The sequence below is a fragment of the Gymnoscopelus microlampas genome (assembly GCF_963454915.1).
Source record: "Gymnoscopelus microlampas genome assembly, chromosome: 16".
Taxonomy (NCBI): domain Eukaryota; kingdom Metazoa; phylum Chordata; class Actinopteri; order Myctophiformes; family Myctophidae; genus Gymnoscopelus; species Gymnoscopelus microlampas.
The window spans coordinates 22,191,869-22,208,060 of NC_139953.1; the positions used below are offsets into that span (position 1 = coordinate 22,191,869).

General features: G+C 43.1%; 1 protein-coding gene across 1 annotated transcript in view; it reads right to left on the reverse strand.

Annotated features, from left to right (window-relative positions):
- The window catches only part of utrn (utrophin), a 227,020-nt gene that overhangs the window by 154,878 nt on the left and 55,950 nt on the right, over nt 1-16,192 (reverse strand). Inside the window, exons 22-37 of the mRNA XM_084082101.1 lie at nt 15,937-16,181; nt 15,257-15,425; nt 13,179-13,312; nt 10,405-10,542; nt 10,159-10,269; nt 9,680-9,835; nt 9,041-9,211; nt 8,714-8,905; nt 7,698-7,832; nt 6,024-6,173; nt 5,471-5,632; nt 4,093-4,224; nt 3,379-3,552; nt 2,480-2,635; nt 2,135-2,305; nt 959-1,138 (exon numbers count right to left, since the gene is read on the reverse strand). Of these exons, the coding sequence (XP_083938227.1) occupies nt 959-1,138; nt 2,135-2,305; nt 2,480-2,635; nt 3,379-3,552; nt 4,093-4,224; nt 5,471-5,632; nt 6,024-6,173; nt 7,698-7,832; nt 8,714-8,905; nt 9,041-9,211; nt 9,680-9,835; nt 10,159-10,269; nt 10,405-10,542; nt 13,179-13,312; nt 15,257-15,425; nt 15,937-16,181 (2,576 nt within the window). The remainder of the gene's footprint in view (nt 1-958; nt 1,139-2,134; nt 2,306-2,479; nt 2,636-3,378; nt 3,553-4,092; nt 4,225-5,470; nt 5,633-6,023; nt 6,174-7,697; nt 7,833-8,713; nt 8,906-9,040; nt 9,212-9,679; nt 9,836-10,158; nt 10,270-10,404; nt 10,543-13,178; nt 13,313-15,256; nt 15,426-15,936; nt 16,182-16,192) is intronic.

The window sequence follows — 16,192 nt, forward strand, 5'->3', positions numbered from 1 at the left end:
TTCCATCAGAGGAGGAGACAATGAAAAAATAGAGTATATTAAAAGATATCTGAATACTGAATGAATCCTGTGTTTTCCCTGTATTGCACTGGGTTTGAAGAATGTGTCGGGTCAATTACAGAAAAGATGTATTCCGCTCATGCCGCTCTGCTGGCAAACCCTTTCCTAAGCGGTTGTTTTGCTTATCTCATCTCATCATCTACAAATTCAATAAATGCTTGCCAAGGTTGAGTGGATGGTTTTGTAAATTGACTTCTATGATTTAATTATGATATTCTGGGGCACACAATGTGAATATAAATTCTTTAGCAAACAAATATGATAAAGATACATAAAATGTACGTTCGAATCATAAATCATTCAAATGGCAGGCAAGCACTAGATACAAATACAGTATTTATAAATAATCACTATTTTGCCAAGTATATTCGTACCTACATTATAAGGAATTTGTTTTGGTTACGTTGATGCATTGTAGTGAACAGGAACTAATATTTCCTATATAAACAATAGGCCTATAAAGGATATACATTAATATGAATAACATAGCATTGGAAGAGCAAATCATTTGTTGTTGGTTTTTTGGCCTTCTCTAACCCAGCACCTGCCAAGGTATAGGCATATTTTCCTTTCATGTTCATGTTGCAATATTCTCATTGCATGCAGAAATAACATCTCAAGCCTGCCCATCACACTTTGATCAGTCACTTCATCATAATTTACATCATAATCGTTGCGTCAAAACACAAACTGAAATCAAGCTCCTAACTATCTGGAACCTTTTGGGTGTAGAGGCCTTTTAGTTCCAATTCTGCTTGGTACAGTAGATCATATTCAATTTGCAGCAATCTTCAGTATCAATTAGTTGATATGTTAAAAATTAAAATAAAATATAAGCTGATTTATACAGTCCAGGTCATTTTCATCCCACTTCAAATCTCCCAACATTTGCACTCACCAGCACTGCACTGAGCCAGTCTTCAGTCCAGGTACGGACTCGGCTCCAATTCTCATTTAGCCTGCAGAGCCTGTCCTCCAGCTGAGCCTCGCTCCCCTCCACCAGTGTCTGCAACCCAGCGCTGGTCTCCGTCAGGCCAGACAGCTCCACTTTACGGCGTTCTGTCTCCTTCAACAGACCCTGGAGTATGGATATAGTACACACACATGAATGTATTAGGGTTAATGTGTATTTTAACTTCAGAAGCACTAGGACTCGGAGTTTAACCCTAACTTCACAATGCCTTCACACTGTTCACACTTAATGGTGCATTACGTGATTTTCCTTTGTTAAAATATGTGTTAAATAGCTCTATATTCTGACAGCAATCATTGCTATAGAGTGATTGTTCAGTGACAGGGGTCTCCTCATCTCTCCAGCTCTTTAGCCTACCAATTTTATCCAATCAGGAGAGAAAACTCATACAGGATACAGGATAAACAAGTTAAATTGGAAGTGATGACAAAGAAATGAGCAGACAAATTTTAAACTAAAGCACTATAAAATTGAAGCTGATAAATTGTTACTCTCTCATGATTGGCCAAAATTGGCAACCCACCTACTGTATGTATGTATTTTGGAGAGACAGGGAGACTCATATTATTATACAAACACTCTATAGCAATGTTTACTATCAGAATATAGGGCTTTAACCTTTTCACAAAGAAAAAAAAACATTTTGTTTTAACCAAAGCAAATCTCTTAAACTACCTTTAACTATGTATTACAGTCGGAGCGAATAGTAGTTGCAACCTTGGTCCAGCCAATGGAATTGTCTGGAGTGTATAAATAATGCTTCTGTGATCACGCCAGGGGGCGCTCTGCCATAAGCTAATATCTTGCTCGTAATATTCAAAGAACAGGGGTTACGTTCGTAACGTAACCTTTTTGAGTTCTACAATTTACAATATAGGCATTTAGCAGACGCTCTTAATCCAGAGCGATTTACAGTAAGCAAGGACAACACAAGGTAATACATCAAATACATAGAAACAGTAATCTAGGATCATAAGTAAACCTATCAAGAATCTATCAAGAACCAAGTTCTACTAATATACTGTACATATTATGTTCCATTTTTAAAATGGTGTTCACATATACACAGACACACAGACACACACACACATAGCCACTCACGTTAGCCCATACAATCTCTGCATCGATGTCTGCCGGCATGTCTCCAGAGGAGTTCTTTTGCTGGACTTGAAGCTCATTGGTGGTCAGCCAGTCCTGCAGCCCAGCGCTCTCTTTGTGGAACTTCTGAGAGAGAGAAAGAGCCTTCTCCAGGTCCTGTTTGCCCTCGGTCACCTGAGCAGCAGTAGCACGAGAGACATTAACCATAACGAGCCGCAGAAGTGCTTCACGATAGGTTTAGTAATATCTATAGCCCAACGTGTGATGTCATTTATATATCCCCATTTGCAGAAGGTACATTCGTAATGAAGCTAAAATGAGTCAAGCAAGAGCCAAGTAAAGCATTACCTGTGCCCCCAAGTCATTGTAGAGCATTTTGAGGGCGGTGAGCTGTTCGTCCATGGCCTTGGGGTTCTCCGTCTGCTGCTTTTGGACAATCTGCCTGCCCGTCTTTATCACCGTCTCAACCTCCAGCTTCACCTCACTTAGCAGTTTGTACAGCTTCTGCACAGGCAAAAAAGAGAGAGGTGGTGGGTGGATGTGTGTGTGTGTGTGTGTGTGTGTGTGTGTGTGTGTGTGTGTGTGTGTGTGTGTGTGTGTGTGTGTGTGTGTGTGTGTGTGTGTGTGTGTGTGTGTGTGTGTGTGTGTGGTTTGTAAAATCCCATGATAATAGGGATAATAACACGTGAATGGGATGGGACCGAACCTTTTCCCCAGAAGTGGTTCTATATGTTAATGAAGAGAATTCACAAGGACAATTGCAAACTTCATACTGTAGCTGTAGCAGACTAGCCATTTATGTGTGTGACGACACCCACCCATCCTTGCCTAAAAGCCTTGCCAGAGACAAAGCTCACTGCAATGTCCTTAAAACCATGCTGAATAATCTCAGCTGCAAATAAAGCCTTTTACCCAATCCGGGAAAGCATCCGGATACATTTTTTTGTGAAGGACCCCCAAATTGATATGTATTTGGACGTGGACCTGACAATGTTTTGTTCCAGGGACCCCCAGAAGTGAAGATTTATGTAAAAAAAAAAAAAAAAGTAAAACGTCCAAACATTTTTTTTCCAGATGTGTTCAAAAATTGCAGATGTACAAGCTTGCAGCATGGCTTGTATATCTACTATTTTTGAATAGCCAACGTATACATTATATGAATAAAAATGTTGTTATGTTATGATGTTAGGTTAGGTTAGGTTTGTGAGAAAAACAGACATAGAGGGAGATGAGCTGTGTGTTCTCACCATGCAGCCGTTGAGATGGGTCTGGATATTGTCCGGTTCCACCTCCCCGATGTCCAGGACATGGAGCTCGGCCTTGGCACCGTCCAGGACCCGCTTACAGTCCAACATGCGCTGCTCAAAGTTAGCAGGCTTCTGGAACAGCTGGTACTTTGTGGAGATCTCTCTCAGCTTCCTCTGTCAAGAGTGGGGGGGAGGGAAGGAGTTACTAAACTGCTGTACAATGGGACCACTAACTAATAAAACAATACACTGATGATGTCTGGGGGGCTGTGGATGGCGCTTTTTGTTTGCCATTGACTTTTTATTCTATTTTATGTTTTACACATCGGTTGAAAGTGTGGTTACAATGATGGATGAAAAATTATGAAAAACTTTGAAAAGGACTTATTATTAACATATTATTCACCATGTGGCAAAAATGGAAGAAAAAGATTGCATGTCAAGTTGAACAAAATATAAAACGGCCTGTTTTAGCCCCACCACAAAAGGCTGATTTGAAACAGCCTTTTCCTTGGCCTACTGGGAGTGTGCGTGCAAAGTTTCCCTCCGATCAGTCCAGTGGTGTCTGAGATTAGGTGTACACAGGCACACAGACACACGGGCGGACAGGGGCGAAAACAATCAGGTTTCAGGACACGCTGCACGTAGACAGAAGAGAGAGAACATGGGTGTCTGGTGTGCAGTCAGACTGTAGGTGGCAGTGTTGTCCAGTACCTGCAGTTGATCCAGCATGGTCCCACCACGGGCAGCCTTGCCATCAGCAGCTGCAGGGGGCAAGTTCACTACATTCCTCCTCCTCATCTCCTCCACTGTCGCCTCGTGGGCCGCAATCTCTGCACCGATGGTCTGGACAGAAGACAGAAATCAGCATCCTGTCCCAGTGACCCAGTCCCTCTGTGTAGTACGAATAGTGAGTTTCTCTCTGTGTATGTGTATGTGTGAGTGGGTGCTTGCGAGCGTGTGTGCGTGCACCTCAAATTATGGAAACTAACTCAAGCCAACAGGCAAATGCTGATGAGTTTTGACTATGACTAGTACATTCGGTCTATTCAACCTGCCAATTTTTAAAGCAACAGACCTCATCGAAGACTCTGTTTTGTTTTAAGCTTATTTGGCTCATAGAGAAGTGCAAGTGGTCATATTTACATAAATTCATTCATACAGTGTTTATACTCTTAACCCATTGAGACCTGAAGCCGATTCTACATGTCTCCTAAATCCCAACCGTTTTCTGAAAAACGTATGTTTCTATATCAGTGGTGCTCAATCTTTTTTCATGTCAAGGACCCCCAAAATTATATGTATTTGGCCGCCGACCCCATCAAAATATTTTGTTCCAGGGACCCCCCAGAAGCAAATATTTGAGTTAAAAATGTTCGCTTTAAAAATATATATATTCAAAGATTTGCACACATTTTCCCGAATTTTCAAAAATAGCAGATCTACAAGCTCATAGCGCGGCACTCGGTGCCGCGCTATGAGCTTGTATATCTGCTATTTTTGAATAGCCCAAAGTGTAAAATAATGCTTTTTAGCTCAAATCTAAAAATGACACTTAATGGGTTAATAGACTATATCCACCCGTATACTGTTGATAGACTGTAGGCATTGATATATTCATTTGCAATAGATGTATAGCGATAGATGTAGTCATTCATATTATATACACTGTACATTTTGAAGTGCATATGTTCACTCATTCAGAGATCCAGTGCAGCCATCTAGGGCCATATCAGAGTGGTCTCAGTGTTTATTTGTATTCTTATTTATCTTGGGTTTAGTTCTTGACTCTTACCTGCACCTCTCCTGTGTTACATTCGAACGTACGGCTGGATAGAAGTCACTTGGGATCACACTGTGAGCGTTATTTTAGACTAGTTTATAACTGGATTTATTTAGCTTTTATAGCTGCTGTTAAATCGTTTACATCAATTCATGAAGTATTCTCTACGTTTTTGGATTCTTCATTCACCGTAAAGAAATGTTATACAAATGAAAATTCTACTTGTATTCAACTCATCACGGGGTGAGTAAATGATGGGGGGGGGGGGGAATACTCCTTTAACAAAGTGGATCTCCTCCACTGGTGTACCTGTGCCTGCTGCGGGAGCTGGAAGGCGTCGACGCGGTCGGTGAGGTAGGACGTGAGTGTGTGGTCCAGTTGGCTCAGAGCTTCCTGTAGGGTCTGGAGAGCTTGTTCGTTCTCTCTCAGGCTCTGCAGCTGCTGCTCTAGGCTGATCTGCCTGTTCACAGCCTAGGGGGGGGTGGGGGCAGACATATGGGAAGATTGGCTTGATGTCTTCATTCAATTGCATTCAATTTACCAGTTATGCCGAAGTTTTTACTCTTACTTATTATCAAGGGAAATGTTTTCAAATCCATTTTCATTAGGTAGATAGAGCAACTAAAAACACATAATTTCTCACTGAAAATGTATCACAGTTCATTTGTTTTTGGAGATGTAAAAAATTTAAAAATCATGAATTCAATCAATTCTGAAATTGTGTACTATCTCGCACTGCAGAACATTTTGGAAAATGTAAAAGATATATGTACTCTATACACACTGGAAGGATATTTAAAGAGACACCAACAACAACAGAAAAGCATGCACACATACACAGACAAAAAGAGAGGGTGCTGACCTGGTTGCTGAGCTGGTCATAGCGTGAATTGAAGGCCTCTAGTTTTTCACTAATGAGTTCATCCAAAATGCCTCCGTCTATCAGCGTCTGACCCAGTTCTCTGATCTGGGTCCGGTTGTCCCCCGGATGACGCAGCACACTCTCCAACGACTGGATGTGAAAGCAGGGATGGAGAGAGAGGGAGAGAAAGACAGACAACGAGGGTGAATGGAGGACTCTACATGATGATGACAAAAGAATACAAAAGAGAAAAACAAAATGGAAAAACAGCAAAAACAGGGAAAGGGGTAAATGGAATTCTACTGAAACAAGCCTTTGTTGTTGGATAAAAAATGGATCAAACAGTAAGACATGGACAGATAAAGGAGCAGAAAAACGAGGATAAAATAGTTCCAAAGACACCGTCCAAGAGTGGCAGAAGTCAAATTGAATGGGAAAAGAGACCGAGAAGTCAAAACTAAATTCTAAAACAGGAGGGAAAAAAGGTGTTCCTTTTTCTTACAAAAAAAACATACCATGAACAAAAAAACTAAAATGCCACTACACATTTTTAATCCAGCACCCTGTGCGCACAGAGACAAGAGTGAAATATAAAGAACAAAGATACCGACCAACGCGCTGGACAGGACCAGCAAGAAAGAACGGCAGGAAAAAATGAACATGTGAACGAGTGACTGAATTAATGAGCAAGTTGAATGAATGAGTGATCAAGTTTGGGAGTGACTGCATAGAAGCAAGTAAGTGTGTGTGTGTGTGTGTGTGTGTGTGTGTGTGTGTGTGTGTGTGTGTGTGTGTGTGTGTGTGTGTGTGTGTGTGTGTGTGTGTGTGTGTGTGTGTGTGTGTGTGTGTGTGTGTGTGTGAGAAAGAAAGAGTAAGGAAAGACCAGAGAAAGACCGCACACAGATAACCGGCGTTAGAATAGCTAGCAAATCAAAGGCAGCGAGCGGTGACAGAGACAGGAAATGAGAAACACGCCCCAAGAGTGACAGCAATAGACATTGTTTACGTGGCATCATATAAATGTCCGTTTCCAGACAGAGACACAGCCTGGAGTGGTCACTCTGATTAGGACACAGGGAGAGAGAGAGAAAGAGAGAGAGAGAGAGGATTAAAACACAGGGACAGAGAGAGAGAGAGAGAGAGAGAGAGAGAGAGAGAGAGAGAGAGAGAGATGGAAAGGGAGGATAGGAAAGAGGTGATGAGGTGAGAGAGCGAGAGAGAGGGGGGGAATGGATAGAGGCAACGATAGAGAGAGGGATGGGAAGAGGAAGACGAGGGAGGGGTGAGAAAAGAGACAACTGAAATGCGCAAGGACATAGACAAAGGAGGGACACTGTTTTGAAGGGTCTCCAGTTTCCTACATCATATCATCGTGTGACGTTACAGAAGTGTCACAGTGATTAAGAGTGATTCTGACACCCACACTGCAGGCTCTCTACAGATATAGAATCACACAGAGGGTGAGTCAAAAGTAGAACAAGTGTGTGTGTGTGTGTGTGTGTGTGTGTGTGTGTGTGTGTGTGTGTGTGTGTGTGTGTGTGTGTGTGTGTGTGTATATGTATGTGTGTGTGTGTGTGTGTGTGTGTGTGTGTGTGTGTGTGTGTGTGTGTGTGTGTGTGTGTGTGTGTGTGTGTGTGTGTGTGTGTGTGTGTGTGTGTGCGCGCGCGCGTTTACCTCCAGAGCTTCATTGACAGCGTCCGTGCTCTCCGGTAGGTTCTCGGTGGCCTGGACCTTCTCTTCCAAAGTGCTTAACCAATTCTGCTCCATGTCCAAGTACTGAAGCAATTCCATCCAACAAGACCACACCTCCTACACAGCGTGCGCGCACACACACACACGCACACACACACACACACGCACACACACACACACACACAAACAGGGAAACGGTCAAAAGTCACAATCATAATTACACCAGAGTGAACACATGCATAACCATAAAAATCCCTGATGTGTCTGACATTTAAACCCTGCGTCCTCTTTCCAGTGTCAGGGGCTTGCTGCAAAGCCTCAGCCCTTAAACCATGACCTTCTACAGGGGACTCAACTCAGAACACTGGGGTTTCTTCTGCAGCAGGAATATGTTGCATGAAGTCCATGTTGTGATGCTGGATCATGAAAAATGCAGCACGCGAGCACAACATTCTCACACTCTCTCTGGTTCTTTTCCAACATCTTGCCCAGTTGTTATAGCCTTTTGATGAAGGCCTACTCTCGGTTCAGATTAGAAAACGTAAAACTAATTTGTATCCTGTCATCCTCACAATAAATCCTGAGTAATTACTTATATTGATGACAATTTAGAAGCAGCCATCTTTCTTTTTACCTTTCTTCATTTTCTTTCAATTTAGTTATGCCAATTATAGGGACAGCACAGAAGAGAAAACCATGTGTCTTCTCCGATACATGTGAAATGGCAGGTGACGTAAAGGAAGTGGCGGGCCTTCCAGCTAAGCTCGCTTGAGAATACGCACACTTTATGCACCCAAATGCCATAAAAGAAGCCATCTTTCTAATGTTATAAACCTTTGGAGGTTACATGTAAATGTACTGGCTCCCCTGAACTTGTAAATATCAGTGGTTGCTATTGTTTTGAGTCTGCACTGTCTTCAAACATTTTCAAGGGAAGGGAAAAGTGCTTTGGGTGTAGGATAGTCACCCCACTCCAAACCCTAACACAAACAGGTTACCTCCAGAGTGTGACATTTGCTCTTGAAGCGGTCACACAACTTGTGGTAGTTGGCAAGCACTCCCCCGAGCTCTGAGGTCAGCTCCTGTCCACTCCCACCACCAGGGGGTGATGTTCTGGACACAAGTGTGTTGATGTTGTCCTTGAGGATCTTCACCCTGACCTCCTTCTGCAGCACGTCCTCTTTAGCCCTCTGAGAGACGGAGATTAGATGAGAGAGGGATACTGATCGTTAGCTGGATTTTCTGCACTGCGTTGGGTTAACAACCCAGCTGCAAAACTTCGACAGAAAAAAAAGGGTAAATGTATCTTTGCCTCCGTCCCACACCTTCATCTCTTCCAGCGCTCCCTCCAGCTCCTCGGGACTCTTGTATTCAAAGTCCCTCATGAGGAACTCCTCGTCCACCTGGGTCATCCACTCCTGCATCTCCGCCAAGTCCTTCTTCAAGTTCACCTGCCTCTCCTGACTTTCAGCCACGCGTTCCTGGTGCCTCAGTAGCTGCAGGAAACACACACGTTAGTAGGAGTATTTTATTTTAAGCCAAATATCTTGACTTGGATAACATTGCATTTATTTGTAAATTGTTAGTGCGCTCTTTAAAAATAAAAATACAATTCTGCATCGTGGCTACGAACTCTTCTTTCATTAAAAAAGTGCTCACAAACTATTCTAATTACTTAAAAAAATAATAATCTGATAATACCTTTCAGTTATTTGTTTGACAAACATCTTCCAATGTATTCATAATGTAATGCTAAACTGGATTCAGATATGCAGATTACATTTGCAAGGGATTGTGGGAGATTAAAATCACCAAATTAATTATTGACAATTTTTTCTTCCATTGAATATTGTTTGTCTGTGTGTTGTGCAGCTGGTGACACTGTTAACTCAGCCTATTAGATATTCATGTCAATAGATGCTTACCTAAAATGTACAAGTAAATACACAATAAGACATTCTCACCTCTTTGCTGAGGGCGTCCCACCTGCCCTGGCACTCGTCCAGTTTATCCTGACCCCACTTGACCAGGCCTGGTACTGCAGTGCCCTGCACCGCACACACGTTCTCTCTCATCTGCTTCAATGAACTCTCCACTGGCTCCATCTCAGTCACATACTCCTAATGTAAAGCAAGACACAGCAAAGCAGAACGACTGAAGTCAGTCCACTTAGTTGGGACATAATGGCACATCAACATGAGTGAGGTGAGCTTGTATCAATTGGTCATTTTTTGTATTTTCTAATTATTCATAATTTTGTCCTAATAGCAACAGAATTGAAAATGGCGTGTTAAAAACTAATAAATGGTAGTTCCCATTTTTTATTGATCAAACTAGAAGTGAACCAAATCCAGCGATGATTATTCTTTTCTAAATTGTTGTTATCATGAACAACTGTAACAGGGAGAATTCTCCCCAACTGCTGATCTCAGTGACCTCTGACCTTGCACTGGTTAAGCTCCTCCTGTAACCTCTCGTCGCCTTGTCCCGCTGCGTCCCGTGACATCAGTTCCTGTACCGCGTCCAGCCAACGTTCCACCTCTACCACTTTCACCTGACAACATTCAAGCAATCAACGCTCAATATTTAAAACGGTATGCATTCAAAAGTTATTATAAAGTGTTACAACGTATGTTTTAAAGCGAGTTCTTAGTTGAACAGTTTAACACTTAAATGATGGTTACTCTACCTGGTTGTCCTTCAGACTACCCAGCATGCACTGCAGAGTACCAAGCTCCTCACGCGCCTTGGAGGAGAGCTGACTCCATCTTTGTAATTCAGCTGGGTCAGAAGCCTGTTGTGTTTGCTCTATCTCTAGACACAAGCCCTGATAGACGAGAGACAATTCCAAAAATGTATGTTTAATGTTTTAATTATTATGTTTACTTAATGTTTCTCACCCCCTGAAGAAGGCAGCTTAGTCTGTCCGAAACGTTGGTAACCTTTCTGTCTCTGTGTCCACAATAAAACTTGCAGCTCGGCAGCTACAAGTTTGCGGCTATACTCTTTTATCATTTAATGTTTCTCACCAAAACATAAAGTAGACTTAATTGGTTCATTCCTACTATTAAATGGTTTCCAAAAGTATCAAAGTGAAAGATGTCCAAAAAATGAGAGAAAATAAATAAATAATGGTCTGCTTCTACAGACTGAATGTACAAATGTTTGACAAAAAAAACACTCCCCCCCTTCCCATTGCATAAATCTGCTTTCATCCAACAAACACAAAAATCACACAGAGGCACGTAAGGAACGAAGGATGGAGAGAGAAATAAACTAATGGGATTCAAAATCTGTCTAGCCAAAGCAGCAGCTGCTGTCACAGAGTAGGGTGGTGTGTTGTGGCTGACTGATGTTTCATTTATATTCTGTCATACGACAGATGCGGCATGCCAAAAATCCCATCAAAAAGCTCACATTGCATCATATCGTGAAGTTATTTTCGGCATACGAGAAAGTATACGTCCGGTTTGACTGACTGACTGTCTGACTGATCTACTGGTTGACTGGTTCCACACTGTTAGGACCTCTGAGCCATAGGCCTGTGGGCACTGCGCCCAGAATGTGCCAAGTACCCCCCTCACCCCCTCACAGCACCCACCCCGCCCCCCGGCACCATGGTCTATCTGCCACGATAACAAGGCCTAGGACTGGCCCACATTCCATTGGAACAGGAGGAGGCGCGCGCACACAAAACGTGTACACACACACACACACACACACAAACACACACACACAGCTATTCTTCTATTCTGTGGTCTTAACAGACAGTGGAAAAGGAAGTGAGTGTCTCAGAATGGGGTTCATTGTGTGCTGTAGTAAAAAAAAAAAAAAGCCACATGGGATGGCACACTATCAGACAATGCTGGTGAAAATGGAAGCTTTTTTTGTCTGGCGCAGTAGGCTAACACCCCAGAGGTCCACAGACAACTGTGCTGTCATTCACAGTTGTCAAGATGAAAAACCTGAACACAACACAGCACGACTTAAGATAGCAACAAATAGTATATTGAGATTCCTCTGCTGACTATCACTGCAATATGAAATGCTACATACAAGCAAACACGTATTGATTTTGTTTGGGGGAGGGGGGGGGTCAATGTCAAATGTCAATGTTTATGATGTGCCACGTTTTAATGGAAGTTATTCTCCAGTGGGCAAATGGCCTTAATTTGATTTGATTTATTTGAAAAGAAAAACCACATGGCTACAGCAGTTTGAGGATTACACAAGAAAGTCCTGAGACTTATTTCCAATCAATAAGTTAAACAATACATTACAATACAAAACAAAACACATAACATATACAGTACATAATAATATATACTGTACAATCAACTTACAAACTTACAGGCAAAGGATTGTTTACAATAGCTGAAAACACTGTTTCAGAGGAGGTCTGAAACACTCGTTCCCTCAAATACAGTAAACGATTGCCTCTTGTGTTTTAGCTATCCTTGATGACATATGTATGTACAGGAATTTGAGGTTGGTGCATATGTCTCCAAACTCCACTTGCACTGGCTCCCTCGAGGAGGCACACTGTATTTTCCCTCCATATTTAGCTACTGAGGCACTGTTTACTGCCAGGCAGTCCACCACCCCTAACAGCTCTAGGGAGTAGTGATGAGCGGGCCGACCCGTAACCCGCGGGTCCCGCGGGTCAACCCGGACCGCGGGTGGTCGAGTCAGGATTTCAGAGGCAATTATGCGGGCTGCGGGTGAGTGGGTCAGCCGCTCTCACACGCAAAAAAAAAACAACAACCATATTTTGAACAACATGCTTGTTTATTTAGCCAATGACAATGTTGTGCTACTGTAGTCATTTAAAGCGACTTTGGGTACTTAAAAGAGCGCTACATAATATATATATACCCACCGCGGGGCGGGTTGAGCCATAGATTTATATATGGGTTCGCGGGGCGGGTTGAGCGGGTTGGGTTCCGTGGTGGGGCAGGGCGGGGCGGGTCATGAAAAAACCCGACCCGCACATCACTACTAGGGGAGTAAGGATGTCTTGAAGTACTTCGGAAAAAGAAAATACATTCAGCCACCTGAGCGAGCCAGCACAAGCGGAGTTTGGACACTTCAACTGTTGAGCCAAGCTGACTGAGCTGAGAGGGACTTTTAAAAATAATTCTATAAGAAGGTAGTGGGTATTTTTTTTTGGTTGCTTTTTACTCCTTTTTCTACCCAATTTAGTCGTTATGCCAATTCATCCCTCCCCACACACATTTCTGTGTTGTCACTGCTGTCGCATCCTACTAACTCACCTGCCAGTGAGGAGCCCCCACGGGAGGACGTAGAGACTTTGTTCTACTCCTCCCGCCCAACACTCCCTGCTGACAGGTGTCGCTCTTACATGCAGAGACACCCTCCCTCGCACTTTTATTCACAAGGTGAATTCTTCCTTATTAATTGTGTATAATTGCTATACCAAGTAATTGCATAATAAGTGCTCACCTGTGCCCGCTCCACGGCCGCCTCTGTGGTAGGGATGTCCACTATGCCCTCTCTCAGAGTGGCCAGCCAGGCCTCTAGGCCCTCTACTGGATCTGGTACCATTTGGGTGTCCATGGCCTGGAGAGTGGCCAAGGCTGAAGAGACAGGACAAGTGGAGGGGAGGCAAGGAGAGGAGTGGCTATATTAACACTGGCTGGGTGTCACAAAGCTTCTAAATAGATACATGTAGTAAGAATGTTTATACAAAAATAAATTAAATGAATGTGCATCAAGGTACCACAGGGGGGCGATCTTTTGTTTTGCAAATGCACACACATTTAATGGTATGGGTGTGCATGGGTGGGTGTGTAGCAGCATGTGCTTGTGTATGTGCGTCTACGTGTTCTACACAGCCCAGATGGTTGACAGCCTGGGTCTCATCAAACTGAGCCTGGGTGAGCTTTCATGACCAATTCAGGACTATCAATCATACATGATTTCAAATACACCATGAACCCACAACACAACTGACCAAGCCCACTGAAAGAACGTGTCGACTCAAATCTAATGTGGATTTTTTCCCCTTGTTAATTATTTTTGTATCTGAGCACTTCTTTCTTCAATTGCTTTTCTCTATCAGTCTCTCTTTCTCTCTCTCTCTCTCTCTGTCTCTCTCGCTTTCTCTGTCAGTCGTTTTATTACCAGGTGATTCACTGATTACATAACCTGCCTATGTTTATATACAGAAAGAATTAAGTTTGAGAGAGAGAGAAAGGAGGAGAAAGAGGTAGTCCCCAAAAGCAGACACAGACAGAAAAGAAAGACAGAGGTGAGAGAGAGAGAGAGAGAGAGAGAGAGAGAGAGAGAGAGAGAGAGAGAGAAAGAGAGCGAGAGAGAGAGAGAGAATGAGAGAGAGATAACCAAACAGACAGAGGCCCCAGTGAAAGGCAAACTCTCCTCAAGCAGAAACAAAATGGTTTTCGTTGGCTCCCTTCCAAAACCTCAGTTATAAAAGCCCAAGAGGTACGGACAAGCACACTGACACATGCAAATGTACATGTACACATCTACAATAGGGTCAGCTGCAGACAAACAGCATTCTCCAATCTCCTTTTATACCCCGTTACTGGAATGGAGCAGTACTGAGTGTTCATAAATTCCAGAAGTAAAACGGTGACTGATTTTCAGGACTCCTTCAGATCTAAACCGGGTCCTTGATTAAGATGGAGAGAGTGCAGAGACATTACACACATTCACTCACGATACGTCACCTGCACACACAAAACCCTCACACGGCCATGAGTTTTGGTGGTCATATAAGGGCATCATCCATTACTCGTTGGCTGGTCAAGGCTCCACATAAAAGCTGATATCCAATTCAGGCTGCTGCAGTAGGAGTAGTCAGCTGATCTCAGCCATTACCTCTGAAGGTTCACTATAAACCTGAAAGCTGTGAACTTGGGAGTGCAATAGCCCCGTGTCTCCATTTATACGACTCAGCTGTCTAAGCGTGTCAGTGAATAGATATGTCGCTGTCGGGCAGGAACCAGCTCCATCTCCATTTGTCAACCTTTTAATTTCTTTTTATAAATCAGTGCTATATACACCCGTTACATCTTTGTGTGGGTTTTACAAATTTTGAACCAATGAAAAGTATTAAAAAATAAATCTCCTAACTCCATTGGATCCTCAAACCGTCGGACAAACCACCTACAGTAACTCCTGGAGTAGGTGGTTTGTCCCCCATTGATTAGAATGACCAAGTCAGACGGAAAAAACCCTATCTCAACATTAATGGTCAAAAAAAACCTAACTCCACTTGAGCTGCATTTGGGTAAACGGATGATAATAGAAGGTCACATTCAAGTATCTGACAATGTATAAAGTCACCATAACGATTTTGATGGGGCAGTGTTGTGTTGTTCTAAGAACATGTTTGTTTGTTTTTTCCTGAAAAGTAGAGTAATATTTAAGACATAGCTGGTTTCTGCCCGACAGCAGAGATATACTTGTTCACTGTTTTCTTGATCACTAACATAGTGCTACAATGCTACTGCTGTTAATAATGTTAAATGATGCATTGAGGTTGGCTGAGGTACCTTCGCCGATCTCTTGCTCTCTGCTCTGCAGCATCTGCAGCGTGGAGGCATGGTGGGCCGACACCACCACCATGTTGTCTTTCAGAGAAGCTGTGGTTTCCTGCGACCCCACCTCCGCAGACAGCTGTTCCAACCGTGGGCCCAGGACGGAGAGATCAGCCAATCGAGACTGAGAGAGACACGGCGAAAGGGAAGGAGGAATCTGATTACCTTATCATATTTATTTCATTCATTTAACCAATTAAGACCGGGAATGCATCTGTGTCATTTTAGATTTCTTTGCCTATTCAAAAATAGCAGATATACAACGGCACCGAGTGCCACGCTATGAGCTTGTAGATCTGCTATTTTTGAAAAATCGTGAAAATGTGTGCAAATCTTTGAATGTATACATTTCTTAAGCTAACATTTGTAACAAATCTTTGCTTCTGGGGGTCCCTAGAACAAAATATTTTGAGATGGGGGTCCACCGCAAAAACATTTTGGGGGTCCTTGACATGAATAGGTTTGATAACCACGGATTTAGAAGACATTTTGTAGAATCGGCCTTAGGTCTTAATGGGTTAATGAATGAAGTGAACTGAATCAGAATTGAGGTAACTGAATTAAAAAGATGAGAGAAAATACTTTCAGTGGCAAAAGAAATGGTCGCAGTGGAGAACTGAAAAGATGAAAGTTACCTGACAATCCCCAGCAAGGGTTTGGAGGTCGTCCTTGTCGTGTGGCTGGACAACGGAGGTAGTGTCCAGCCACTGGTCCTGTTCTGCTAGGATGCGGTCCAGCTCAGCCAGCTGGGCGGTCGACTCTCTGAGCCGGGCGAGGATGGCGACCCGCTCAACGGACGCCTGCAGCTCCCTCAAACACACATCCCACTGGGTCTGAATCTGATCGATATCCGATCTCACCGCATCCACGCAAACACCCTCTGAAAGACGG